Source organism: Phocoena sinus, chromosome 1, assembly GCF_008692025.1.
Source record: "Phocoena sinus isolate mPhoSin1 chromosome 1, mPhoSin1.pri, whole genome shotgun sequence".
NCBI lineage: Eukaryota > Metazoa > Chordata > Mammalia > Artiodactyla > Phocoenidae > Phocoena > Phocoena sinus.
The window spans coordinates 57,870,959-57,896,670 of record NC_045763.1 but is presented as its reverse complement, the minus strand read 5'-3'; the positions used below and the strand labels follow the sequence as shown (position 1 = coordinate 57,896,670).

The following is a 25,712-nucleotide window of genomic DNA, read 5'->3' as shown; positions in this document are numbered from 1 at the left end:
ACTGAACCAGAGAAAGGGCCTTTATGTATGCAGGTATTGGCTATAAGTCAGGATCACCAACCTATTCAACTGTAGCTTCTGCTCTGAGTTGTGCTGATCAGTAAAAAGACACCTGGGCACTTTTTAATTCCATCTGATTCGAAGAGAAAGTTTAGCAGGTCATAAGTTTGTGGATTTTGCATCTTGGTTATCACAAAATTAATAGCCCGAGGCAACGAAGGTTTCCGACATCACGTGGAAAATATGCATCTTCCCTTAAAGACTGCCTATCCACCTGTTCTCTGCCTGACCCAGGATAGACATCAAGTATTTGGGAAGCTTTAAATCATACAATATTTCCTGCTGCTACCCAAGCTACTCCAAGCTAAGGACTTCCATCTCTGGGACCACCTTGCAAGGAAAAGTCACTGTTAAGAGAAAAAAGCCACACCACAAAAAACTACTTCAAAATCTGTATCAGTCATTCTGATTTTTTACAACTGTGCTAAAACACACACTTAAGAAAGTTCTTTTTGTTGTCATGAAATATAAAACATTCAATATTTAGGTTCAATTCTAGAGTAGAATATTTTTTGGCCAACTTTTTATCCCAAGATAAACGTAGCTATTTAAAATCGTAGAAAGCAGAGTTTTAAGTGATATGTGTAAGATAGTCCATTAATTAAGTTGAACTACTTAATTTTTCCTATACAATAGTTTAAACAGGCCATTTTATCAAATGCCTGGCCTGTTAAAATGATTTAGAATTTAAATATAAAATAGAAGAATGCTAATCCTTAATACAGAATATAACAAATTATCCAACATTGAGGTTAGATACCTGACATTATATTTATGTATATTTTCTTTCATCTTCTAAAATGGCAAGTCCAGTGGTAGCTGTACATTTTACTAGTCATTCCAGTTTCAATTTCCATTTCAGAAGATGTAAATAGAACTTACTAAAATACTTTTTTTCTTTTCCTCACTTTTCTGACCTCCCATGCAGCATTCCTTGTCATAAGAATATTTACACATTTACATTTTACAATAATGGATGTTGTATCTGAAATATTAATTATCCAAAGCAAAGTTAAATTCCAATTCCAACCAAAAATGTCCTTATATTTGTTGCATTGCATTTGCAAAAGAGTTAAGAAAGAGCCCTGGTTGACAGAGTTAAGTTCCTTGCCCAAAAAAGGTGTTTGTTTTTTTTCAATTTAACACAGTTAATTAAGTAACCAATATTAACTGCAAATTAGCTTTAATTTTTTAATATGAAAAAATCGAAGATCCCATACAAACCAAATTCATGGAATATTTTCTTTAGTATTTAATATTTTCGAAGTAGCCATAGCATTTTTATATAGAAAGTGAGACCAGGTCTTTTGAAGAGAATTGGGATTTAAAAATGTGAATGGGGAAAAGGCACGAGGGGAGGATAAATTAGAATCTGGTATGCTATGCACTACTTACCTTCAAAAGTCAAATAAAACTTTCCTCTGTCAAACCAAACGAGGGAAGGCTGTTCATTCTCTGCATGGCCAGGAGTTGAAGCGGGATGGGAAAGGTTAAGGAGAGGGAGAGAGAAGGACACAGTATGAGTTACAGAGCAGGTCATTAATCTCACTAGGGGGGAGGGCAGAGGCACTGCATGCCGTTAGCGTGCAGGAAAAAGGGAAGGCTGGCAATCTATTATTATTGTTATTTTGTTTTCAGTTCGGGAAACAGAAAGCAAAAGCAAAGCTATGGAGGCCTAAAGGGATGGGCACGTGTTGCTGGTAGCTTGGTACTCGGTGCTGGTGCGCATGGAGCAGAAGTCTTCCTGGCCATGCAGGGGTGTCAGCATATTTTAACTGCACTAGTTTGGCCAAACCGTCATTCAGCAATTGCTGTATTTATTTCATCTTCAATGTCATCCCCTTCTATGTTTTCAAAAAGATAAACTCGGAGTTATAGGTTATATAAAACTTAGCTGAGGTTTTCAATGACAACAGCATTGCATATCAACTGAAAGTTCATGGAAGATGTCATATTTCTTCCATCCCCTCCCCTGGAATCACCTTAGGCATCCGGACACAAAACACCCTTTACCTACATACCAAAGAAAAAACAAGATTACTAACGGTGCTCTACTATATTTTTAATTAAAAAGCCGTCACTGGACACGTAATTCTGAGCAGTTAAATTATTCCTCCTTCTGTAAATTCACAAAGCAATAGCATCTCACCTTTTTGGAACCTTTTCACTGAGAAACTGTCATGCAACCTGCGGCTTTATAAAATGTTCACTCAAAAAACATTTCAGTGGCATGAGTTCCACGATGAACAGTAAATAGACGGTGCATCTGATCGGCACTGGCCACTCATGAGGCGAGGAGCATGTCCATGAATTCATGTTGAGCATTCAGATGGCATAAGGGCTTGGATTTTTAAAGTCTAGATATCTAGAGCTCACTCGGCTAGCACCATACCTGCAGGCGTTTCACAGCGCCTTTCAAACGAGGGCAGTTTGTCATAAAAAACATCATCTTCTGACACTACGAACCAAAGAAATATAAAGGAATGGAAAACAAAAACACAAATACAAATCTCAAATGAAATCAAGCAACACACTTTACTGATCGAAACACAGGAATGATTTTAATGGAAAAGGAAACAAAACCTAAGACACTGCGATTATGGAAAGGGTATAAAAAAGTGATGTGCTTATTTCATGATGAGCCTATGAGAAGAAATGGAAATCTAAAAAATGCCAGATGTTAGCATCTGTGAATTCACTGAAGTCAGCTCCATGGAAAAAATCACACCCCCACCTTTTCAGGGAGTTGTTAAAAGCACTATCATTAATAATTGACTCGTGCAGGTGTATTTCATTCAGACACAATTCTCAAGTGGCTGGACATATATCCATCAACAGAACCTCTGGACAGAGCGCTGACAGCTCAATGGGATCACCCAGCATGCACCTTCCTCCCCATGGGGAAAGAGGAAGCTTTTAATGAGACCATAAAAATGCAACAGTATGAATCTGAGGTCCCTGAATGAAGTATCCCATTTCAACTTCATAATATCCAAATTCAATTTGCCTTGCACTGTACTTGGTAGTTATGGATTGTTAATTTTGAACAGCATTATTGTAATTCTATCTTTGGCTATGGTATCAGGCATGGCCAAATGTCTTTGTAAACTGGTCACAACAGTTGCTCTGAATCCCAACCGTTCTGGATCTCTGTACACGGTCTCCCTCCTCACCAACAAACGAATGTAGACAATTGAAGTTTTATTCTATGTGATTTAGATCAATCAGTGCTACAGGTCTGAAGGGCATTATTATAACTTTAATAGAAAATTGAATAAATTCTGTACAAATTTCTAGGGAATTTTTCTAGGGAATCTTCCCTAGAACACAGAGAAGTAAGATAAGGAAATGGATGAGGGTAGTAAAATTATTTCAAAAACTCTGTTTCTTGGAAAATATTCTACTAGCTTGCCTCCTTAGACTTAGTGAATAAGGCGGGGAAACTATTTCTTTGTCAGTTCTTAAGGCTCTAGGATAGCACCTGTCAATCAGCTTTTAATATACATGTGGCTTCCTTGGTGGCTAGAATAAGAGAATGCAACTCCTATAATATCTGTAGGAGAGGAAAAAGAACTGGCCCTAAGAAGGATACCCCATAATATCTCCAGAAAATAGGACTCAAAAAAGTTACATTGGCAGAAACTGAATGTAACAGTGCCTTTTCATACCTATTAGTGGGGAATGGTGGAGAATATTCCTTTCTTTTGAAGAACTAATTTTCTGTTTACAATCTCCTTCAAATGAGGAGCCTCCAATACTGTCATTTGTTCTTTGAGCTGAAGTTACAAAAGAATGGTTCCTAAGGGTTGAACAGGGTGGCTATCATTTTTTATTGTGGTTGTAGACATTGAGCGCTTAGAAGAAAACATACTAAATATGTCAGAGAACTTAAAAAATGGGTGGTTGCATAGCTCTGTGCTTAATTTAAATAAGGGCAACACTCAAATCAAGTACAGAAGAAAAATTTCCTTAAGAACTAACCATGGAAATTGCCTCAGATTGATCTGAGATAGGGAAGTCAGTACTGGAGACAGGCTTTTCAAAAAAAAAAAAAAAAAAAGGCAGAAGGAAAAAAATACTAAAGTGTGAGAATTTAAAATTGGGATCAAGAATATCTACCTCCAAAGGTCTTTCTTTTTGTCCAGAATAATTGATGTTAATATAGTTATATTTTTTAAAAAGCTTATCTAAGTCAGAATTGCCACCCAGCTTAGAGAGACAAAGACTTGGAGGAAATATTTTAAGTTTTAAATGCTATGACTAATATTCCTGTACTGAATACAAATCACTTTTGCTCAAAGATCTACACCAAAGGAAGCATCAAAGTCCATCTGATGCTTCCTTTGGTGCCTGTAAATGATTACCTTTCATTCATTACAGATTCCTGGGATGTTAAAGATGTAATTTAAAAATGCATAATTAACAGTGAAGGAATATAATTCATAGTGAATTTAACAATGAAGAAAAATTGTCTTCATGGTGGTCTTTTTGCATTGGGGTACCAAAGGAAGGTTTTGCAAACATCGAAAAAAATGACTATCACCTATAGAAATAAGAAACAAATAATAAATTGGATATATACAATTAGAGATGACTCCCTGTTTATCTCTATCTCTAAATGTCTAGGAATTTGTTTCTTACAATAGAATAACTTTAAATACTTTCTTTATTCATATAATATTAATAGGATTCTTCCCCCCAAATCAAATAGTGAAGGTCCTGTGAGCTTTGTTCAGTACAAAAGGAGTTTATTGTATTTCATTGATTCTACTATGTGTACTTTTTAACCTCTCTGGAATTGGGATGGGTCTTAAAATCAGTATGATAAGAAAGTATTGCACCTTACCTCAACTGGCAGCTTTCTCCACCCTTTCTCAGTCATATAGAAAATAATAGTGCATCTTCTGATTGAAGGTAACTTAAATTCAGTGACATATAGTTGCAAAGGTACTCTTCATTATTTGAATGTGACAATGCACAGAAAGTCCTGTTTTCAATTTGGCATCAGATTTACTACTTTATAATCACAGGTCTCATGAAAAAGATTTTATGCTCGAAGTCTGGCAGGAGCGAATTCTTACTTGAATTGTTGTGTAGGAAGACCAGACATGCTCTTAAAAATTTAATCCTTGAATTATATTAAACTATGCAATAAGCAAGTACAAATAATAAGTATCCAGTTTCTGCCACACATGTCCCAATTTTGGCACAAGTGTCACAGGAAATGTCAGAAAAGTATCTTGGTGGAGGGAGGGAAATATTGAGCCATCGATGTCAGGAATTTGCTGCTGAAATTCTATCTGCCCCAAGCCATCTGATTACATTAAGTTGATGTTCCAAGGCAGTCATGAACAGTCAGCACCTTAGTGCTGAACAGCCAAAGCACATCCTCTCCAAAAAGAGATAAACAACGCTACACAAGGTGCTGCTGGGCGGTCGTTGACAATGTATTTACTTCAGAGAGAAACGGCTGTCAGGTGACCCACAGCAGCAGGAAATAAAGAACAAGAGAGTGAGGAAGATGAAAACCAAACAAAAGTAACAGACCTAAACAGATAAAATCAGAATGCCCCTCAGCAATGAAGCAATGTGACCAGCCTCTAAGGTGGCTTTTTTCTCTTTTTAGCCCCTCTGTGGTTCATCTTAAAAGAATGCATACTAGCTGTGTTAAGAATCAGAGTCACTGGCCAGGATTTGAGATTTCTGCAGCAGGGAGCATGAGAACACATGGTACAAAACGTGGCCACAGGTCAAACGCTCTGTGTGTGCAATTTTCTCTATGAATCTCAATGAGTTGAAGGAATAGGTTAGATGGTCATCTGAGGTCACTTGAGGTCTGCTTTCTGAGTGACAGTTTATTATCCTTACTTTCGTCTCTGGACCACCAGGAAAATCACAGAGAGTGAGTGGAACAAGTGACCTTGAGGAAAAACAACGGAAAAACAACAGAGCAGGAGTGGGGGAAATGGCTGTAGCAATCAAGAGTATTAAAGAGAGTTCAAAAATAAGGTTGGAAGTTACAGAAAAGACAAAACAAAACAGCGACAACAACAAAACCCAGAGAGAAACTAGCTAATAGGCATCTAAAGTTAGGGAGCCCTGAATGGCCCCAGCTGATGATGCAGGTAAAGAATAGACATGGTTATATAAATGATGTTAAATATCTGTCTGTTAACGAATCATATGAAATTGGATAACTGGCTACATTTTCACCAAATTTGAAGAATTCTTTGGGGCTGATCTGATTAAAAATGTAGAGCACATGATATGGTCGAAATTCCCTTTGGGGGCCTAAGACGCACACCTTAACTTATTTCCCTGGGAAAAGAGGGATTTCTTCTCCAGAAGAGCTTCAGGCTTTGATCAAATTACTCCTCCCATGGGCAACTCTGTAGTGTGCTTCTTTTTTGGCAAGTAGCAGCGGGAATTTATTTAGCTTTGGTTAATGATTCTCCCAAGCAATGCAGCATGAGCCAGATGGTTTATAATATGGGAGACTTGGAGGGCATTCAGACAATAAAGGAAGACAATGGGAAAAAATGGAATGGGAAAGCCCAGGTCAGAGATACCATGCAAACATGAGAGAGGCAGCAGGAGCTACGGAAGGTGGGTAAAGAGGTGTAGACAGAGACCGGCCTTGGGAAGAGGGAAGACACTCCAGGCAAAAAGAGGCATTTAAACCTGGGAAAACCATCCAGCTGAGCAGCCATTCTCAACTCTTCACTTTCATCACACCATAAGGAAAGAGGCACAAAGGCATTTACTGAAAATGCCAGCAATGACTTATTTCTTGGGGAAAATTGACCGCACATCACTGAAAAGCACTACAAAAAATGTCGAAAAGTTTTCTCACGTCCCACAGTGCCCATGTTTATACCATCTGTCAACATAAGGAGAACCAAAGTGATGAAGAAATGAAAGCTTCAAGAAAATAAAAGTTCTAAATTTTGTGATTTCTGATGCGTTACATGGTTGCAATTTAAAAAAACATTCCCCCCTCAATGGAGACTATTTTCATTATAAGAAATAATATCTAAATTATAGGATCGTATTTGACGATTTCTTCTTTACTTTTATGAATAGCTCTACATGGAAATAGCATAAGAGAATTCCTGCAAAACACAGGTGTTCACATTCTTTTATTTGTTTACTTAAAGCACTTTGCCTTCTTTGCTGAGAAGGTGCTTTTAAAAGAAGAGTCAGATGATAGTAGCAAAACACACAGCAAACCAACTTTGATCAGAAACATTGGGCGTTAGGGTTTTCAGATCATAAATAATAGCCAGTCAAAACCACAAACAGATTAGAAGAGAGGAGATAATTTTTACCAACTGTCGGGGTGGTGGCTGCACTCAAGGAATTTGTGGACGATATTGAAGAAGTGCTTTCAGCTCGGGCTAGGGGTGCTATCGGAGGAGGGCTGGAAGAATGGATGGGAGGGCTGAAAGGTCGGGGCTGCAGGGAGAAGAAAAGAAATGGAAAGTTAGATTCACAGGTCTGCCCTCCATATTTTTAGTGTCTCCCGGCCCCAGATATGACAACTCAGATTCTTAAAAGAGAACAGGTGGCACCATTTTTACACTGAAGTTGATTATATCTGTACAGGAGCTTGTGGATGGAGCTAGAGGAACCATCAACCATAATGCGCTGCACTCAACAGGAACATCACATTTAGAGAAGCTGACATCTGGGGTGTGGTCAGTGATGTTTCAGGAGGATGGCCTCTTATGCCCCCAGGAACTAAGCAAGTAACATAATGTGAGAGCTTATACCCACTGAAAGATATCTGAATACAGAATACTGTACTGTGCTAGCTAAACCAGATATCAGGGACATCACCGGTCTGTGACTCCTGTGTGCAGATACCAAAGAAATTTACCTCTGCCAGAAGTCTCTTAATTGTTCACACAGAATGTTTCCCACCTCTCAGCCTTAAAACATGATGCAAGAAATGTCAGAAAAAACTCATTGGGTCATACCACCCTCCTTTATATTCACACAGTGTGCCTACCACCAGTAACTTCTCTGTAGTCTGGGGACAGAAATCAGGACTTGCCCTCCCTTGGAATCTTCCAAAATCAGATAAATATGGTGAAAGGAAACACCTCCCATTCTAAAGGATCTAGCACAATTGAGCATTATTATCTTAATTTTCATCAAACCCACTGTAGAAGAACTAAGGGCCCCAGGATCCTGTTCCTACTATTTTCGACCTTGGCTTGAAAGATGTTAGAGATTTGAGGGCAACTGAAACATACACTCTGATTGCAGTGACTGTCTTTCAGATGTCACCTGTCAGGGCCATTTGTACATGCACTGTAAGTGAGACTTAGACCTGAAGTTGAGATGACCCGCATTCAGGCACTTGGACTCCTGTTTGTCATTCCCACTGGATGTTTCTGAGCAGGCCAGGGCAGAAGGGAACATACCACATCTCCGACTCCAGGCTTCCCTGGAGGTAGCTTTGGCCGAGACGGAGGCCGGGGAGGAGGTGGAGGTGGGGTCGTGGTGCTGCAAAGAACCAAGGGGGTGGCTGGCCGAGCAGGGGATGATGCACCTGAAAAACAAGCTGGTGTTAAAAATGATTAGGAACGCAGGTGGCCAAAAGTGCTGTCATCACTGGATCCCGCCTTCCCCATTCCCCAACACAGTGTCAATCACAGCCATTTGTTTCACCTCAGCAGTTAGTACAGTCAACTCTGTAGCACATGGGGTTTGGGTTTTTTTTTTTTTCAATAAAGAAAAAAAATCACTAGGCTGATGGCAGAAGCTGAAGCTCATTGCCTTTTGTTGTCATGTGACATCCAGTGAAAGGTAAATCCTTTTATTACTCCCTGTGACAGAAAATATATTCTTAAGACTCTTTTGGCTGGGTGGGTGGGTATCCTTCATTTTGACCATGGTACACACCAAACTTATGATAAATTCTCTTGATTTTTGCATATTCAGAATTTATTTATGTCCAAGATGAAAATGGAGGTTAGAACTTGAAAAAAAAAGATTTTTCACATTATATGTATATATACATATATATAAATATGTGTGTATATGTATATATATATATATATATATATTTATGTATATAAAACACAGAAGAGAAGTATCCTTCTTACTGTGCTTCAAGCTATGAGTGCTAACTTCGTAAATGTAAGCAAACACTCGATGGTAAGCAAAGGACAAAATGTAAGAAAGTAAATTAGATGGTATGTGCATACTTTGTGTGTAGAATCTTAACAGAAACACATTGAATTGAGAGGATTTTATTTTTCAAAGGTGGCTAGGTAGGAATCTGTCTGTGTAGAGGTTTCCTGTGATGATTTTTGTGATGATTTTTAAAAGAGCCCTTGGATTTACTTTTCTGGCTGTCAATGACAAGCATGTGAAACACAGAGGACACACAGAGGTTGGCATGCACGCTGATGAGCACACCAGAGAGGTCTCTAGACTCAGGGGTCTGCCTGTCTTCAGTCATCTGTCCGGGATACACGGGTAAACTACTTGACTAACAACCTTAAGAAAGTCAAATCAATATTCCAAACTGTTCTTGTTCAGTCAGAGAAGTTCCAACTACTCCTAAGGTTTTTTTCACTTTGATTAGAAGCACAGGTATCAAATCACTCCAAGAAAAGTCTAAGAAATTGTGCCCCAGGAAAATATCTCTCCCCACCTAGCCTCCCCTCCAACATGTCACAAAGCTCTTTTCTCTGGAGACTCCTAGACCAGCACCTCCATGTCCAGATTTTCAGATTCTCAAGGAGCTTTGGAGTTGAGCAGCAAAACCCATCACCTCAGCATCTGCTCCCATCTTAGGCATGTCCTGGATGTGAAAATCTTGCTTCTTTGTTTAAACAATTTGAAACGTTGAGTGCGTTGTGTTTCTCTGTGTTGCTTATTCTAAGTGTAGTTTCATCGGTGCGAAACCCTACTAATTATTACCACCCATCCCTACCGATACCTCCTCTCCACCACTACCAACTTTTTATTGTATACTCACTTTTTATTTTGTTGGGCCAGCATCTATGTTAGGCATTTTACATGCACTATCTTATTTTATCCCCACAATAAGCTTTGGAGGAAGGTACTTCTACTGTCTCAGTGGAAAGTAAAGCTCAGAGATATTCAGTAACTTGCTCAAGGTCACGTAGCTCAAATGGTCTATGTAACTACAAAGCCTGAGCTTTTAAATGCAGTGTCTTGTAGCTTTAGGTGGACCTTAGCCCCATATTTTGCACAAAGGTCTTCTTTTTGCATGGATAGACTGCATACTTTTCTCTCAATATAAATATTCTTAGTCTTTGGCTAATCTTCTCTGAATAAAAGAATAGGGTATATTTTGACAGGTCCCACTACAAAGTTTTCTTTATACCCAGGATGTTTTCAGAAAACAGAAGTGACAGCAAAGAGATGGGAAATAAATCTTTACACAGCAAAGTCTTTGTCAGGAAGTTTTATGGAGCTTTTTTGAGGGTTCTATTTTGCTGGAAAACCATGCTATAGGAGTGGGTCAAAATGTCTACCCATGGGTCTATTTCCAAGAAATAGTCTTCTGAGTCAATCTCGGGAAAAGGTCAGCTGTGGGATTTTGACTTCTCTGAGCCTCAGCTTCCTGTTTTAAAAAAATAAGACATGTTTCTACTTTGCAAAGGGGTTGTCACAATTGGAATGGACAATGCTTATTAAAGTATTTACTAAACTATAAAACACTACACAAATGGAAGGCAGTTGATGATGGTAAAGATTGTTTTTTGATACAGGTACAACGAGAAGCAAGGAAAAAAGTGGCTAGTTAACTGGTTTCCTTTTCCTTTTGCGGCACGTTTTCTTTACTGTTTTACTCACTTTTTCTTTACTGAATTGATTTCATTGATTCGTTGTGCAGTTAGAAGATACTAAGGGAGTGTTTAAGAAGCAAAACCTGCTTGACAGAACCCACACATTCAGCAGAGAGTAGTCAGGGCCTAAGGAGTATTTCACAACTGTACTAACGTTTCACACAATTTTGTGAGATTACACAATTATTTTGTATTGCAAGAATATAGAGGGCTATTATTTGTACATCTCTATCCTCATTCTTCTACCTTCAATTATACTTTCATTTTCCCTTCAAGCAGTGTTTATTCCCAAGAACAATGCTGGAAAATAACTGGGCAACATTGTTTAACTTTAAAAATCACACGTACGTCATTTGAGTTTTGTGAGTTCAGAAAAGTTGGCAACCATTGACATGCTCTCAATCCATCTGCTGCTCTCAACCTGGAGTTCGATCATAACTTTGGTATGAGAACCGCATAAGGATGGCTTCAACTTTCATCTCTCTTTTTGTGTGTGTGCTTGTGGGTGGGGGAGGGGAGTGGGGGGGAGAAGTGGTAAATCGAATCCAACAGACCTGAGGTCAGACAGATACTGGCTTTGCTATTTATTGTTTTGTAACGGTGGCAAGTCCTATCTTTCAGCATCCGTTTCCTTATCTGTAAAATGAGGCTAATACATCAAAATGTTGTGGAGGAGAATCAAATGAATTAAAATATATGCACTTCAAAATATGTGAAGAATAAGTCTTTCCCAACTTGTGTTCCTTAGGACACAATTATACCATTGCTTTGAGGAAAGTATTAAACATATGTGGGAATGGTTTCACACTGCATTTCTTTTTTGGTGACCAGCACATTAAAAGCCCTAAAACAATACTGTCCAACAGAGCTTTCTGCAATGATGAAAATGTTCTGGAACAAGTGCTGTCCAATAAGATAGGCGTTAGCCACATGTGACCACTGAGCACTGAATTATGCCTACTGCATCTAAATAACTGATTTTTAATTTTAATTAATTGCCATTAAGATTAAAATAGCCCCACGTGCCTAGTGGCTTCCATATTGGACATGTAGTTAGGAAATATATTTGTTTAATTCAACCCCAGGTAGCTCAAAGTAATTTGCTTATGGGGGGTTGTATGTGTGTGTCTGTTTGTGTTTAACATGCTTTACTATTGCTTTAGTTTCCCCAGTCGGGAAACGTTGCACTGAACGTTCTATCTTTACGGACACCTCTCTTTCGCTGGCCTCCAAACTTGCTGCAGGCCAAGAAAACACTTTCCCCATTCTATCCCCTGGGCACACACAGCCCACATAGGAGAAGCGATAGCTTTTGCCAAGAATCAGTGTCTGCATTCCAATAAAGCAATGTGTTGGCCAAACTATGTATTTTGAACTTTTGCCATAAGGAAATTAAAGTTCTTGGAGCAAATTCTTAACTTCCAACTTTTTCAATAGCAGGTAACTCTTCTGATTCACGAGGCCTGAGTACTGTCTAAACTTGGTCATTGGCAGTCATCTCAGTGTGAATGAAAATTTTAAAGTAGGCATAATGGTATCTAATTAAATATAGTTTGAGGTCTACAAGAAGAGTTATTCCCATCAGGTTAAGTTTTAAGAAGCAGGTAGTGATAAGCACTACGAATCTTTAAAACATGAGACCGTGTCCTATTGTTTTAATCCTAAATTTACATTTCTTCCAGTCTGTGTATATTTCATCAATAAAAGATTTACGAGCAAATAAACTGGGACTTAATTAAGGAGATAATGGCGCAAGTTTTATTTATTCATGAGCTTCATTGGCCCAGTTCGGTCTTCTACTTAGAAATTCAATCCTTTAATACCAGCAAAGTATAGTTTTTTCCAGCACAGTTATTAAGAATTGATAGTCTTTACTGGTAACATTTTCAAGTAATTTTAAATAAGAATATGGAAGCTAAACACTAAAACAACAAAACTCCCAAGGATTCTAGAAAGAAAGCTAGAGCTTCTCTTGTCACTCATTAGCTCAGTGGTCAATTCAATCAAACAAGCATCTCCCAGAGCCTTGTGGAAGGTGTTGGAGGAGCTGGGTGAGTAACAAAGCTCCCCTCCCCCGACCAAAGGAGTTTACTTTGAGGAGAGCATAGTGGCCGGGCCACTGGAAAGAAAGCATTATTCCTTGAAAAGTTCTTTCGGAAGACTCAGAGTCTGGCCCAGGAAGGAGAGTCCCATCCAAGGCAATGAAAACATGCCCCTCTTTGACAGAGGACAACCAGCTTCTTTGGGGTTGAGGTCTGAACTTAAGGTTTTACCTAGGGGCCCTTTATTATCTTTACAGTTAAGTAAGAACCCCAAAGACCTAAAAAGGAATAGAGGGTGGAAGTGAGGCTCTAACCCTCCAGAATTATAGAAAGGAACACAGAGGAGTAGGTTTGGAGAGAAGACTTTTGGTGATCTTGATGACACTGTGCAGTACAGGTGTGTGTCAGTCTCAAATAAGCTTGGGATGTTTTGTCACTAAACCTTACAAGAGTGCCTGGAGGGCATAGTGGTTGAGAACACAGGCTTGAGATCAGAGAGACCCGAGGATCAATCCCAAGTCTACCACCTGCAGCTGTGTAAACTTGGGCAAAGTACTAAACATCCAAGAGCCTTGGTTTTTCGATCTGTAAAATGGGGGAAAGAAGAGTATTCACCTCATGGGGTTGTTGTAAGGATGAAATGATGTGCATAAAGTTCTTGGCATGAAGCCAAGACAAGAAACTATAGCTGTTGCTCTTATTGGCAAAATAATGGCTCTCAGAGGTCCTATAGTAAAGAAGCCTGCCGATTTTGTTTTAACATAGTTTCCCAAACTTAAATTTTAGTACTGCATTCTTTGTCCTTCTTGGTGGAGGAAGGGCACACCTAATGATATAAAACACTGATTTTGTGCGCAGTGCATGTGACTCTCCAGTCCTCTCCTTGATCGGCTTGGATGCTCTCACTTTAAAGCACAGAGCAGTTTGCAAACCAGAGCAAGCACTGAAAGATACTCCACTGAAAGCAGAAGCAATGATGACTATTAGAATAGAGACAAATGCCTTTCCTTTCTGTCTCTTACTAGACCTAAATAACTTAGACTTGGTCGCCTCTTTCAAAGAAAATAAAAAACAAATAGTCCTTCACACCCCTGCAAAGGAACCTAAACCAAACCCACAGGAACAGTTTGGGAAGGCACTGGAGGATCTTGTCAGACAAACATGAGCACCAATGGAATGAATAATACAGAAGCTGCATTAGAAAAATCTTGGTCTTTCTTGGATATGCTTGGTAGTTCCCATCCTTTCATAATTAGAGAGCACAAAATGAAGCTTCAAATAAGGGAAACCAAAATATCAGATTCAATGTCAACATGTGCATTTAGAATCCCAAAATGTACATTTCTGATAAAGTGCTCCATCACCTGTCACTATACTTAGAGTTGACCTCATAGGCTGATGAGCATGTCAAATGATGACATCAGAGAGTAGTTTGTTTCAGTGGCAGCTTGATTAGGCTGGGGATGCAATAAGGCAGGCTCTTTTTTTGCTGTCCTCTAAAATCTCTTTTTCAAACCCTACTTCTTTTTCTCTGAAGTAATTAGAGGAGTTAGCATAGTTCTCCCACCATAAGGAAAATAAACAGAAAAAAAATAGAAGAAAACGCATTGATCTACAAAAACTAGGACCCTTGAAAAAAAATACAAACAGATTTATAAGCTTATAAGCTGAATAATGTCTGAGGATCTAATGTATAACATGGTGACTATAGTTGATAACACTGTATTGAATGACTGAAATTTGCTAAGAGAGTAGAACTTAAATTTCTCACCAAAAAAAAAAAAAAAAAAGGTAAATATGTGAGGTGATGGACTGTGTTAATTAACTTGGTGGGAGGAATTCTTCACAGTGTATGTGTATATCAAATCATCAAATTGTACACTTTAAATATCTTACAATTTTGTCAGTTGTATCTCAATAAAGCGGAAAAACCCGAAAAAATCCCAAACAAACTAGGGCTCTCGTGGAGGCATCTGATGAGGAAATCAGACATTAAACATGAAACTCATTTGCTGTGAAACCTGTCTTTCTAGAACTTTTCCTGAAATCTAAACAATGACATCACAGCTTTCTTTAAAAAATATACACCTTATCTGCAGGGTAGAAGGCAGGGCACTCCTAAGGGCTGCAAGTGCAGGGCAGGACACATCCACAGACTTGCACTATGACCGTGAGCATTCGATGGACTAGTACATGCCACAGGGCACAGGACACCCACGCCAAAGGAGGGATGGCTGAAGCTCTAAAGCCAACTGCCAGGCAGGAGGAGGGCGTTGCTCACACTGCAGTAGCCACGGCCATTCCCGGTCACATGAAGCACACTCAAACATAAGACGTACCACTGGTGGTCCCCGTACCACTGCCCGAGCCAGGTCCAGGGGATGAAACCACAGTCCTGTAGGTGGGTGGTGGTGGGGCAGGCGGAGTTGCTCTCTGCCCCAGCCCCAAATCTTTAGGAGATGAGATTGTTTCTAAGTAATCATCTTTAATGAAGGCCTGCTCAGCGACTTTCTTCTGGACTTCTTCTAAGTTGAGTGGCGATGGTACATTGCGAGGGGGACTTGGAGGTCCTGGGGGACCAGGAGGGCCCGGGGGGCCCGGAGGCGGGGAGTCAGCTGGGTTGTCTGAGGCAGCTGGTGGGGACACCACCTTTTCCCTTGGAGTCAACTCTGGAGTAACACGTTCCGGGGATGTATCAGAAAAATGGACCCACTTTTCTTCAGCATTAACAGCAACAGACTTGGGGGACAACACAGGGCCAAAAATGCTGTCCAAGTCATTGATTGATGGTAGTTTTTCAATTTTGACCTCTGTGGCTGCCTGGTCATTTCCTATGGTTAAAGTAGTTGATTTTAAAATTTAATTGACTTTGTTAAAATTATTTGTATGGGAAGTGGGAGGGGTGAGGCAAAGCCTGGTAAATAGATTGTCTTGTGAGGTGCCTAGGTAGGCATATTTCACAATGGAAAATCTTGATTGGAGTTGAAGGGGAGGGAAGAGTTCCTTGCGTCTACAATATGAGTATCGTCTTTTTTGCTATTATTTACCCTTGTATGGGGTGACCCGAGTTGGCTACTTCTACCATCATCGAAAGCACTTGAGCACACGACTGCCCTCCAAGCCTGCTCACAGGCATGCAAAGTGTGGTCATTCTGAGAAGGCAGTGTTAGGTTCACAGAAGTGTACAAGCTCTGGAACTGGAAATTCCAAAAGGGAGGTCCCTTTGGAAAATCTGGCCTACTGAAATACAGAGGACACAACTGAAAAAGAACTGATAGCTGGAAATGACCCTCATTTGATAAAGATTGTCTACTCTGGCATATTAAATGAAAATGTTTCGTGAAACTAATGACAATATCTGTTAGTTAAAAAAAATGATCACATCATAATTAGTTGTATAGCCTCCACCTTGAACACACCAGAAACACAGCACAAAGATTATTTAAAGAGATATCCCCACATGAATATTTACAAACATACATATACACACTCCACATACCACACACATAGGATAATGAGAATACATTTACTACTTATTAGAACTGTTATATACATACCTGTTTAATAGGGAAGAAAATTATAAAAACATCTTTATAATTTCTTTTCTCAAGTCTAACCTGTTAATATCAAAGGCATAACTGATATATATCTATCTGAAGTCGCAAAACAAAAAAGTCTGTTTTGCTTAAGTATTAGCATTAGCTATTCTTTTTAATTCTTATCAGTAATAAGAGAAAAAATTAAAACTATCTTCTACAGCTTGGCAGGAAATACTTGATAACATTCAAAATGTGAGAAAGTGTACCTTTTACTAAACCTAGGTTATTTAAATTAGAAATTGTTACCTATATAATTGCAAGGCATGAGCAGAAGCCACTTTACCTTTAAATAACCTTCTAGCTATAAGAGCCAGATTAGTATTTCCATATTTCACATTTGAAAAGAGCTAACCTTCAAGGTTCCAAGGCTACAGATAAATGGGATAGCAGTTTGCATAGGCCACAATATTTATAATTTTGTTGCTGGTAGATTTATCTCTAACACATTCATGGGAATCCAAGGGGCCAAAATGATTTGAACTTGCAAACACCTTTACCTGTGACACTCTGGATGACTGTTGGGTCTGAATCAATGTAAATTTCATAAATGACTATGTCTTGCATTTGCTCTTGTTGATAAATACCTCACTCTGTAGCTATCAAACTCACCAGGCTGCATAAATAGCTAAGGATGAAGCTGCAACAGAATTCCAAAGGTGATGAAGAACTGCATTCTAAGGACCCAGGCACATAAAATAACTACTATTGCCTTTTTTTTTTTTTTTGCAGTACGCGGGCCTCTCACTATTGTGGCCTCTCCCGTTTGGAGCACAGGCTCCGGACGCACAGGCTCAGCGGCCATGGCTCACAGGCCCAGCTGCTCCACGGCATGTGGGATCTTCCCGGACCGGGGCACGAACCCGTGTCCCCTGCATCGGCAGGCGGACTCTCAACCACTGCGCCAGCAGGGAATCCCACTACTACTGCTTTTGACTTGCTAGTCCAGTAAGACTAGGTAGATTATAAACTGTAGGAATACATAGCATTGATTTTAATAGACAGTAAAGGTGTGCCTTAGAAATTATCTGTCTAAAGGCATGCAGCAATTCCTTGCCATATTTTATCATCCTTACACATCTCTTTGCCGTGGGATAATAAATACTTTAATAGCTACTGGGAAAAATTCCCACCACCCAAGCTTACCTGTATGTTGCATATCCCAGGAACCATTCTATTATCATTGTGGACGACACAGTTTTAATTCTAGAAAAAGACTTACTGGTTCTTGGAACAATACAAATTATGCCTTTTAATTTGTAAATCATTACAGTGAGATCCAATGAAGTGAGATGTCAATTGAACAATGACTTTTGATATTGAGTTTGTTTTCTTCCATCTCACAAGTAAATGTGGCCTTTGTTCGACAACATTATACAGAGAAAACATGAGTTAGGAAAGTGAACCCTTTTGTGAAACCTGGGAGTGTTACTTTAAAAGAAGTCTACATAGTGAAATGTAATGGCAATAAAACTAAACGCAAACAGTTTCATGTTTAGTCTAGCCTATAGCTTCCAACACATCAAGAGCATGTTGAGGTACGGGGCCACTGCTGATTGCTACATCATCCCAGAGCAGAAAAAATAAAGCTTACCTGGTCCAGTTGTTAAGGGGGAGCCTGTTCGGGGTGGAGTGGCTGGTACGTGTTTTGGAGGCAGTGGTGGAGGTGCTGCCAGGAGATAAGAAGCCAAGCATTGCTGATCACACTCTCCCTAAGTTACACAGTATTCCCTAGGTAGGCAGGATTGGGGCTTTCGCTCATACTTCTGCTATTGGAAAAGGAATAGCCATTAACAATCCATCTTCTTTAAAGTTCAAAGCTAAGGGATTGAAGCAGGACTCATTCAGATTCTTCCATTTTATGATAAGAATTTGTCAAGAGAAAGTCAGATAGTAACAACAATAACACCGTCATTTCATTCATTCGTTCCTTTTTTCAATATGCCTCAAGTACCAATGAGGTCCCATGTCCTGTACTAGGAATGAAGGACGTGGGGTTGACTACAACGAGCCTCTGCCCTCAAGGAATTTACTACTGAATGAATGAAGATCATGGTCACAGGCAATTACTGTCCAGAGTATGGTCAAGGACAATGAGAACAGCTTGGGTAGGGGCTCAGGGGAGGTTTTGTTTTTAATAGAGTCAGGATATTATCGCTTGGATGGAGTCTGGAAAGATTTCTCAAAGTTATATGTCTTAAATTTTGGGTATATTTTTGAAAGACTGAAGCAAAATGATTTGGATCAAGGAAGAATGAACAGATTCCTTTGATGAAATTATAGCTAAAAAAAATCCATGAGATAGAAAAAGTATTGTATTATAGCCCCAACCCAGAGACTCCTCCTTCTGAACTGGGCTTGTCACTTTGTGGGCCAAAGTTAAGAATTTCAACAGGTACGCTGTTTTCTTATTCTTTCTTTAAATGTATGTTTTCCTCTCACTGCTATATTTGGTAGATTTGATGAGTTCACTTTTTTCTTCAGGACTTCTTTCCCCAGCCACCTGGAGTAAGGGTTGGGGGCATTCTGGAATAAGTGGAGATGATGGCTCTCTTTGCTTTGAGATGAAATTGCCCTGATCTCCTATCTCAGCTTCTCTCTACCATATGGCATCATTTCTTTTGTTCTCCAATTATCACTCTTTCCTCTCAATGTGTCCTCTCTATTCTCTGTAGCCTCAGTTGTTCTGTAGGCCTAGCAGAGACCTTACCTGATTTGGTTACCTCTGTGTTGTGTGCTAGCCCACGCCTGGAGAATAGCAGGGTCTTTAGTTCACTTGCTTATCACTCCTACATAAACCTATTGAACGAATGAATGAGCCTGTGGGACGTCAGAAGAAGCTATAGATTCCAAGTTACTTATTCTGCTTTATTTATTTTATTATTCCTGTCTCAACCAACTGTCCTAGGTCCCTGTAACTCTAAAGCTTATCAGGATAACATCTCTTCTTAATGTTAAACAGTCCAAATGTGGCTTACGTAGACTTTGTAAGGGTTGCCTAATTTCACTATGCAGGCAGACAGTAAAATGAGTCACTTATTTTTCCAGACAGAGCAGACACATAACTTACTTCCAGTGGGAAAAGGCCTTGTTAACTTTGGCGACTCTGTGCTTGGATTAATTGGTTGGCCTGGACCCCATATCTCAGGCTGATCTAAAAGAACTGGAAACATAAAAAGAAAATTTCCCAGGGTGAGTTCAAAAAAGAAACGTCCTGAGTTTAGAACTTAAAATTTCAATTTAAAGTTGAGTTTCACAAAATTACTTCTGTCTTCCCTCAGTCCTAGCAAATTAATTTAGAGATGCGTTGTTCCTCATTTTTTTCAAGCAGAGAATGGACAAAGGAGCAGTGTGTGTGTGTGTGTGTGTGTGTGTGTGTGTGTGTGTGTGTGCGCGCGCAGGGGGTGTCTGTGTGTGCACATATAGCTAAATAAAAACTTGCAAAACAGAGCGTCTGCATTCTTTTCCTGGTTGGTCACTTAAGGACATTCTAAATGTCAATACATGTACTGGCTCCTTTCTGGCACCCACTTGAAAATCCAGGCATTACTCCCATGGACATTTGTTTTAAGTTGGTTTATTTAAAGTTTGCTATGAATAGGCTTCAAGAATGAAGATGCCTGAATTCTGTACAGTGGTTCCCACCTTTAAAGCATCTTACGGGGTCTTTAAACAATCCTTTTACAGTATCATAAAGAGAAATTAAATTATTCAAAAAATGTTTGGTGAACATATTAAGAGAACCAGAAAAATAAATAAGTCCTTAGGCATCTAAAGTAAATCAGGGCAGTTAGGTATTAGGCCTAAGGGCACTGAATCTAATATTTCTTTTTTTTGGTTGTTGCCATGGTAACAATGTAATGAACTAGCTCTTCTCAGCACCTATCATGTGCCAGGGTCTGTGTAAGTACTGCTGGTAATTCATTAGGTTGTAAAACAGGCTGGGAAGTCAGTTGGATGTGGATTTGAATCCAGCCTCTATGCTTACTCTAGGACCTTGGGCAATTCGTGTAACCTCTGAACTTCCCTTCCTTCAGTGTAGGGATAATAAGAGCAATCTCAAAGAGTTACTAAAAGGATTAAAGGAGGTAATGTATATAAATATAATGTATATAAAATACATGTAAAACACTTATCACAAGGCCAGTAGCTATTATGATATATTTTAGTCCTCACCTCACCACCATGTGGTTGATATTGAGGAAACCAAAGATTACAGTGATTAAACAACTTGCTCAATGACATACATGGTGAAAGTAGCAGAGCTAAGATCTGATCCCAGGCGGGCATTCCTAACTCCAAAAATATCTACTTTCCTCTCAGGCTTTGTAAACTAGTGATAGAAGAATCAATAAAGAAAGAGTGAGTAGATAAGAAAAGTAGGTGCAGATATTGGAAGAGCTAGTATGTTCGGTGCAAATGTTGGAACTTTACAGAAATCCAGGGGCTGAAACCACCTAAAGAACAATCAAGACAGGCTCATTGACAAGTTCAGTTCCTCTCCACCACAAACCTCAATGATGGTCTTAGCTCTGTTTTGTTTTAACATGAAAGCACACATTCTCCAAAGATGTGATGTAGCATTTGGTTTTTTGTAGATGCAGTGTGGGACACCACTTTGATTTTTATGAACTGTTTTCTATTTTGTCTATCAGGTTTATATAATGTTATGGGATTTTTTAATAGGTAGATTCAAATGCAACAAATCAAACCCCACCTTCAGTCACTACACATGACTTTATGTCATTAAAAGTGAGACTGATCACAGATCGGTTAATAAGATAACTGAGAACCTCACTGCAGGGCCACCTTTATTTATGGATTCTAAGTTGTAGACATGTAAATCACTGAAGGAGTATTTAGGGATGTTCTTTATACACTTTGCTAACTACATTGTTGAAAAACATTCAGCTGTGGCTGGCTGCTAGCTGTCTCCCAGGATCCATTCTCCATTTCTTCTACGGTTAAAGTTAAGCAGGCCATATGGCACTAAATTCTTTCTGATGGGTTCTGGTTGGAAGTGATGTGTGTCTCTTCCAGGTTTTGCTCTTACAAGAATTGGCAGTGAGTTCCATGGTCCTCCCCTGCCCCCCTTTCTTCTGATGGTGAGAGCTGCAGCAGCCCCCTTGCACCCAGAGATGAAGGCCACATGCGGAGGATAGAAGAGCCACCCAACCAGTCCTACATTTTGTACTTCGAGGCTGTTTACATGAAACAGAAATAAAATTCTATCTTGTTTAATTCACTGTACTTTGGAGTCTCTTTGTCACTGTATCTTAGCCTACTTACTATGCTTTCAAGTCTTGTTGTCCTTAACACTTATATCTAATTTCCTTCACCGATTGGTCCTAGAAAAATCATCTTTGATTTTTTTGATTTTTTCTTTGATTACATGACCATAGGGGTCTTAAATCAAATGATTTCTATAAAAACATCCCATATTATCAAATATATAGCTGCTGGAGATCCATGCATTGGACATAAATACATTTTAGGAATAGATTAGATCCCTTTCATAAAGAGTTTCTTTTATGTCAGCAAGGTATACATTACTCACAGCCATCCAAAAATGGTTAATGTTTAAAAGTTAAAATATTTAATTCTAGGAATAAATATTTAATAGGTAAACCCAACAATAACAGCCAAAATGATATTTCTCCCATAACATTTTATTTCTAAGTTGCTAAATGATTTAAGGTCATTCCTGGGTCTTGAACCTGCAAACAGTGTCTATTGTGTGAGTAAGACAATTGACACCTTCACTGATGAGGTCGACAAGAGAGAAAATGTGGTCAAAGAGGCTATATCACAACGACAGTGACTATGATGGGGAATTTGAAGGTCTGGCTCCATAATAATGGCTGTTTGGTTAATAGAACACTTATTCCCCATCCAGTGAGTTGTAGAGATTTGCAGTAATTCTTATTGGCCTCTTTTGAAGAGTGAACTTGTTAGCTCTTAGCTACTCTTGGAAGTAAAGTTTCAAATCCTGAAATGCTAGAGGTCTGCAAACAAAATTCCCATGCTGAGAGCACACCTAGATCAGAACTATCCTTTCACATGAAGATCTGGTGATACCTTACAAACATGCCTCAAAACACATTTACTCTAGGTAAGTTATACTTTATTGAAAGGAAAAACAAATCTATAGATATACAGAGTTTTTTCTACCTTCTGTCTTCTGTTCATCAAAAGCTGATTCTAATGGTGGGCCAAAGAGGGGAGCAAGTGCCATGGTGTCATCTGGAGGTTTTCTGCTGAATCACACACATTACAGCAAAACATAGAGAAAGGAAATATTAATGTTAAAAAAGATATAAAGCTTCCAAATATTTTCCACGGTAAGGCCGATGTATGTGTGTGCACTTATGTACATATATATGTATGTACTCAAGCTCCCGAGGGGCTAAAAAGTATATTTATGAAGAGGTCAAATGTATACGGACAAAAGGATCAGTAGGAGGTAAGATCCCTCATTCTCAACGGGGGCCCAAGGGGCTGGTCCAACAGAAACAAGATGAAGAGAGAAACTCTTTCAAAGCATCTGAGTCTCTATACCTAGAAGAGATTATTAAAGATAACAGTTTATTGAAAAGTACCTTCTTCTCTTAAGATCTCAAAAACCATTTATATCTGTCTTCACCACATCTCTGTGTTGTAGTTAATGTGGGTTTATGATTAGTGAAAGTCAGGCACAGGGAAGCTAAGAAACAAGCCACCAGGAAGTTTGTGTTTGAATAAGAAACTGAGTCTACCAGCTTCTAACTTCCATCCTCCCCTGACCGCCCCACACAGTTGACTAATTATAACTTCCTAATACCTTAATACTGCACATTAGAAAAAGAAGAGCATTGAGAAATCAGGGGGGAAAGACAGGTAGTAAGTTAGATGCTCATCCTTTCTACTAATTATTACTTAAACTGATTATTAAAGAAAAGCTGCATAATTATCTCCATTTCTTCCCCAGACCTGATTCCCTTCATTGATCCTCATGAGTTCTGTGTGTGTTGGGGGATAAGAGGTGAAGAGGAGAGGGGAGGGGTTAGAGAAGGAGGGAAAGTTAAAAGGATCCAGCCTTTAGATAGAAATAGGAGTCTTTGGGGGAAACATTGCTTATGTGCACAATACTTACTTATCCCAAGGATTACACGGTGTAAAACACAATGCTTTGCCAAAAACAAAAAACAAAATAGAAGATTCCTTTGGTGTGTGGCAGGTAGAATGTATCACAAAATTGTAGCCAGCTAAACAGGCTACTCTTTGTAAGGCAATATAATCATATTTCAGATCAGCATTCCAGACACCAAATGACGTCTTCATGTAGACGTTTAATCCTCTCATTAGTGAGGGGCTCCATATTCTGATAGATGTTACTTTAGATGACTACAGAGTACTTTCCTAAAGATCTCCCTCAGGCTGCACTTAGGAGAAATGATAACATATTTGAAACTGCTGTGACATACACATATGGGCAGGCCCTTTGTTATTAGATGCTGAGACTTTAGCCCAAAGGAGATTTGTTTCATTGTTAACAGTGCATGATGCCTTGCATAAAACACAACTAGTGTTTTTCATGCTCACCTTATGAGTTCTGGAGTTGGTGTGGAACGCCTGGGTCTCGCTACTTCTTCACCTGATGCACAGGACAAAGGGAATTTTTAGGCATATTTTTACCATTTTTTTTCTTTTATGTCTTATGAGCTATGTTTGGAAACACTTAGAGATTTAAGTCCCATCAATAAGCAACTCCATGTGAAAACTTTGCAAAACAAACCCAGAAAACAAACCCTCTCCCCTGGCAATGCAACAGCCATATATTAGGCATATGTAGTAGCATTTTCTTTGGCATTTATAAAACTAGTTAACCAGGGAATTACCATGATAAGCCAGCAAATGGAAGATGTGTACACTGTAGAGCTTAGTGGAATAGCACACCATTCTTTCAATGCCTGCTGCCTTGATCAGTTCTGCTTTTCAATTACCATAAGAGAATACTAAGCCAGGCCATATGTACATAGTGCATGAATCCAGCATTCTCTGCCTGTTCTTTTCTTGAAATGCCAAGAAAATGTTATACCTTTAACTAGGAACCATTCATTTAAAATTTCCTAGAACGTGCTGTATGCAGCAGAAGAAAATCATGCCACATGTATATTATAACCTATTTCATATAGCTTTGGTTTACCAAGATTTTCACATCAAATAACACAAAAATGGGTAAGTTGCATCTACCTTCAGTTCCTTCAGCCCTCCTCCTCTCCCTACCCCAATAAGCAAACACACACTTGATTAAATTCATTTCTAAAGTCAAATGATACAGTAAGAGTTGACAAATATAGGAAGAAAATAGCAATGTTTACCCCAAAACATATTCACTTTCAGGATCTAAACATTAGTCATTCAGAACCCAGAGAGCCCTTTTATCATTACAAGATTTCTTTTATCATTACAAGATTTCTTTGCTGTAAGAGTAAGACATTTGTAAGCCTTAAAAATAAGCCCAAGAGTGTATAAGTCAAATGTATATATGCTCCAAGATCCAAGGAACTGTTCCTTCTTTTAAATCGTACTCTATTTCTGGTAGCTAAGATATACTTACTGGATAAGTTCCTTTTAATTGCACCCTAGAATTAGAAATAGACACTATAAGGTTTAAGACCACATATATGTTATGTACAATATGTATATTTCTGTCATTTCAATTAAACTGAACTCAAAGAAATGCAGTTGGGGAAAAATGAATTTTTTCTCAGAATTGCATTCAAGTTGGAAATTGTAGACACACACATATAAATCAATTTTTCATTTTATTCAAAGATTACAGAGAGGAAAGAGAGTAAACAATAAGTCTTCCAAACCAGAAGAAAACCCTTACCTGGGTAGATTTGGTAAATTAAAGCAAATATTGAATAGTCTATTAAAAAAAAACCCTTGAAATCTAGCAGTCAAGAAAGTAAATCCATGTTTAACTTATGTTTAATGTTTAAAAATTACAGACTGTATGAGGAGTACTCTCTGCTCTTATCAGATGGGGTCCCTAAGTTGCTTGTAGAAACAGTCATTAGTTACGAATGCAATTTTTAAAGATACATGTGGAAAATGTTAAAAAGAAGGAAAACTTGAAGGTATTACCACTGAGTGGGCTGTTCTATTCAGGGAACCAGAGAATTCCATTCTTTCCC

At 38.9% G+C, this 25,712-nt stretch overlaps 1 protein-coding gene across 12 annotated transcripts in view; it reads right to left on the bottom strand.

Annotated features, from left to right (window-relative positions):
• SGIP1 (SH3GL interacting endocytic adaptor 1) overlaps nt 1-25,712 on the bottom strand; it is a 218,285-nt gene that overhangs the window by 54,455 nt on the left and 138,118 nt on the right. For 4 of the 12 annotated variants that reach the window (XM_032611983.1, XM_032611953.1, XM_032611974.1 and 1 more), the window contains 9 exons: nt 25,130-25,154; nt 24,112-24,163; nt 22,702-22,787; nt 19,601-19,693; nt 18,125-18,199; nt 15,274-15,765; nt 8,490-8,617; nt 7,389-7,515; nt 2,453-2,518 (listed from right to left, as the gene is read on the bottom strand). In XM_032611983.1, the coding sequence (XP_032467874.1) occupies nt 2,453-2,518; nt 7,389-7,515; nt 8,490-8,617; nt 15,274-15,765; nt 18,125-18,199; nt 19,601-19,693; nt 22,702-22,787; nt 24,112-24,163; nt 25,130-25,154 (1,144 nt within the window). Of the gene's footprint in view, nt 1-1,455; nt 1,516-2,452; nt 2,519-7,182; nt 7,516-8,489; nt 8,618-15,273; nt 15,766-18,124; nt 18,200-19,600; nt 19,694-22,701; nt 22,788-24,111; nt 24,164-25,129; nt 25,155-25,712 lie in introns of those variants that run through there. The other 8 variants (XM_032612011.1, XM_032612029.1, XM_032612021.1 and 5 more) reach the window with 6 other exon arrangements.